The following is a 3,483-nucleotide window of genomic DNA, read 5'->3' on the forward strand; positions in this document are numbered from 1 at the left end:
TTTTGTTTTTTTTTGTTTTGTTTTGTTTTTGTTTTTTTTTCTGGCACCAGATAAAAAGGTCTGGCTGCAGAGTTTTTGAACCAGCTGCAGAAAACTGAACAGCCAGACTTTTAACTGCTGCGTCGGCCTCAAAGCAGGCCTTTTCAGAGATAAAGAAGCTGTCATTTGGTTTTACATTAAAAATTGCTGCGCATTAGATACATCTGTTTTATTGACTCCTCAATAAGAATTTTATGTTTCTGAAGTTGTAACATATTTTGCTTCAATGTCACACTAAAATGTGTCCTTCAGATTATATTGGGGGCAAAACATGCTTTACAAATCTTTATTTGAAAAAAATAAAAGTGTCAAATAATGCTCTGAAATACTTTCCCACAATGTTTGTATTTTTATAATAGTGGCCTATAAATGTCTAAAAGTGCCCCCAGTGTCCCACACAAAGGTCCTCTTACCAAATGTATGAACCCAGCAGCTGTGAGCCATGTGCTTATGAAGATGGAACACAAGTTCACCAGCTTGATGGAATTGCTGGTTAGAAGAAAAACAATCCAACAATATTTTTAGAAAGGCTATAGAAATGCTTTTGCAGTTGCATTTTAAAGCACGGCAAGTCCGATTCTTACCTTGTTTTCAAAATATTTAAGAACTGTAAAATTTCTGAGAACTGAATCAATCTTAGTGCCCTCAGAAATCTCAAACCTGTGATGAGAAAGACAGAGACAAGACAGAGAGAAAGGGATTAGTAATGTGAAGCAGGGAGAGAGAATTTTAAAAGCAGAACTTCTGTTAAAAATAAATTTGACCCACATTTTTGGAGTTTATAGACATAAGATATTTTGCAATGAGGAATTAAGGAAACAGAAATGATAGTTACAGAATGAAATATTGAGTTAGTAGGAAAATTATGTAGAGCAAGCTTTAGTCTAAATCCAAAAACAGCTCTGTTGAAGGATTACAGAACAATATGACATCTACTTCATTGTGTTTTTACATGACAAATCTGATCCCATGGAAAATGCGTGTGGTCACCACTCATCTGCACATTTTATTACAGCAAATTTAGTGTATTTTTATTCTCATTATAAAAGTCAGTTTTATATATACGGTTATTCTAACAAATGTACCAAATAAATGTCTGTATCCACCTCCAGATAATCCATCCACACTAAGGTTCTTACCCCAGTTGGAGAGAATATGAAAACAGGACCAAAGTGAATGGTAAAGCCCAGACTGCTTTCCTTTTCCCCAGCGTCCATGACGGCCCTGCCTCACCCTGTATCCATTCTGAAAAAGATCTCCGCAAGACTTCTTGCGTCTCCACGTCTCGTGGACCGTCTCTAAGTTAACATCACAGTGTGTGCGACGATACACAAGAAGCTTTGGTGGGATCATAGTTTCAGACCAATTTTTTTTTCCTGATCAAGATGCTTGTAATCCAAACTTTTTGTGACGTCGTATTCCAAATTCTTGTGATAATTCCTAGCAAAATTAAAAAACGAGGAAGAATAAACAAAAAAAAAAATCCTGGATAAAGCAACAAAAAATCAAGGACTGTAGATAAGAGAAGCTGAAAAGAATACAAGTGAAAGTGTCAGGGTTTTCATGTCAGTCCAGCCAGATATGGTCTCTGTAAGTGAAATGTCAGCTCTGATATGAGTGTTGTTTTGTTCTCTCTCTCTCTCTCTCTCTCTCTCTCTCTCTCTCTCTCTCTCTCTCTCTCTCTCTCTCTCTCTCTCTCTCTCTCTCACTTGTGTTATTGTGCTCCTAATCCTCAATACAACCCGATTTACCTTCCTGCCTGTATTGTCAGCGCACCAGCCCTTGCAATACTCTGCGTCCGTCATCACAAAGCTGTGTTGCACCTAATTTCTGAAAAGGTCCGCATGCTGCCATGGATTAGCAGAGATGTAGATAATGCAGGGACAAAACAATAATCCTTATTTAAAAACATTTTCATCGCGGCATTTTGAACTACTCCATCTGATGCTGGGGGGTGGGGGTTAAGAAGATTACACATCCACTTTGCAATATAGTTTTTAAAGAATTTTTACAGGTCCAGCGTTCCTTCAAGGAATGGATATTGCTCATTGGCTTTTGTGCCAAACCCTAAACTAAGATCATTTTATCTTGAGAAATAACAGGGTTATATTTGGTTTGATAATACAATAAAAATAACATTGTGCACAATTTCACTTTTAGCTGAGTTGACTGGAACTGATAAGTAACTAGGTTGGCCTCAAATATAAATATTGTAGATGCATATTCATTAATTACGTTCTGAGATTTTCATTAAAACCTGCCCAGTGACTGATAAGATATTATGCTAACAGACAGAGTTATACCAATAGTCAGTGGCAAGGTTTTATCAAAGATCTCAAGTGTAGTCAGAGCTTATGTTGAGAATAAGGATTAGCTACTAATATAACCAATTTTATCTCAATACTTTTTTAAAACTGATTACATTAGTCATTTTTTTATTGTTAAAGTCAATGAGCTGTGGCGGATTGGGCTGAGTCCAAAACCAAATGAACTGTAGATGTACATCCAAGAACTACTTTCTGGAAGTTTCATTAAAATCTATTAATATTTTATAAAATGTTTTGCTAACAGAAAGACACACACTCTGGCCAAAACATATTTTTTAAATTAAAAAATACATTATTTTGCAAAAACTGCAGGTTATTGTTGCATGTCTGTGTTTATGTGAATGATTAATAATGTTTGGGGGTTGCATGTAAAAAAATGTTTATATTTTGACAAATTTACAATAATTTTGCAAAGATACAGTATATTATAATAGAAGAAGTAAGTGAAGTACTTCTCAATACCCAGTGTCAATATCATCACAGTTTTTATGGAAAGCTTAGGCTAACAGACACTCAAAACAAGGACACAAAAAAGAACATATTTTTACAACTCAACACTCAAATAATGCATTGCAATATGAGAGAATTCAAGTATTTTACACATTGTCACTTTTGCATAAGAGAGTTAGACTTTGTCACTATTTTCTCAGCTAAACAGCACACTTGTTGTTTGGTACCACTGCATGGGCGAATGCTGCCAAATGTATTCTGCCACCAATCATCTGTGACTCATAATTATGTCAGCCTGATTCAAAAACAACAAGAAGCAGACAGCTGGTGTGAGCAAATCATAATTTTTGATGCTAATCTGGAGGCCTGTTGGCCATTTACGAGAGTTGCAGCTGCAGAAATTATTTCTCAGTCATGTTGTGCCCATTTTTTTTTTACTTTCAGACGAAAAATTACTTTTATTTTGTCCCTGTTTGGATTTAGCCTGGATTTCCTATGAATTATCCAAACACAAATTGAGCTGAAAAAAGCTTTATTTCATTAACTACTTATGAAAGCTCCACACTACTTTGAAAACAATTAATTTAGGAGGGCAGTTAACAACTCTTTTTTTTGTGTGTGTGTGTGTGTGTGTGTGTGTGTGTGTGTGTGTGTGTGTGTGTGTGTG

General features: G+C 35.6%; 1 protein-coding gene across 31 annotated transcripts in view; it reads right to left on the reverse strand.

Moving 5' to 3' along the window:
- kcnma1a (potassium large conductance calcium-activated channel, subfamily M, alpha member 1a) overlaps window positions 1-3,483 on the reverse strand; it is a 178,949-nt gene that overhangs the window by 63,437 nt on the left and 112,029 nt on the right. For 30 of the 31 annotated variants that reach the window (XM_014005060.1, XM_014005059.1, XM_014005089.1 and 27 more), the window contains 2 exons: window positions 624-699; window positions 453-528 (listed from right to left, as the gene is read on the reverse strand). In XM_014005060.1, the coding sequence (XP_013860514.1) occupies window positions 453-528; window positions 624-699 (152 nt within the window). Of the gene's footprint in view, window positions 1-452; window positions 529-623; window positions 700-1,178; window positions 1,722-3,483 lie in introns of those variants that run through there. The other variant, XM_014005090.1, reaches the window with a different exon arrangement.

This window comes from Austrofundulus limnaeus, unplaced genomic scaffold (assembly GCF_001266775.1).
Source record: "Austrofundulus limnaeus strain Quisiro unplaced genomic scaffold, Austrofundulus_limnaeus-1.0 Scaffold28, whole genome shotgun sequence".
Lineage (NCBI taxonomy): Eukaryota > Metazoa > Chordata > Actinopteri > Cyprinodontiformes > Rivulidae > Austrofundulus > Austrofundulus limnaeus.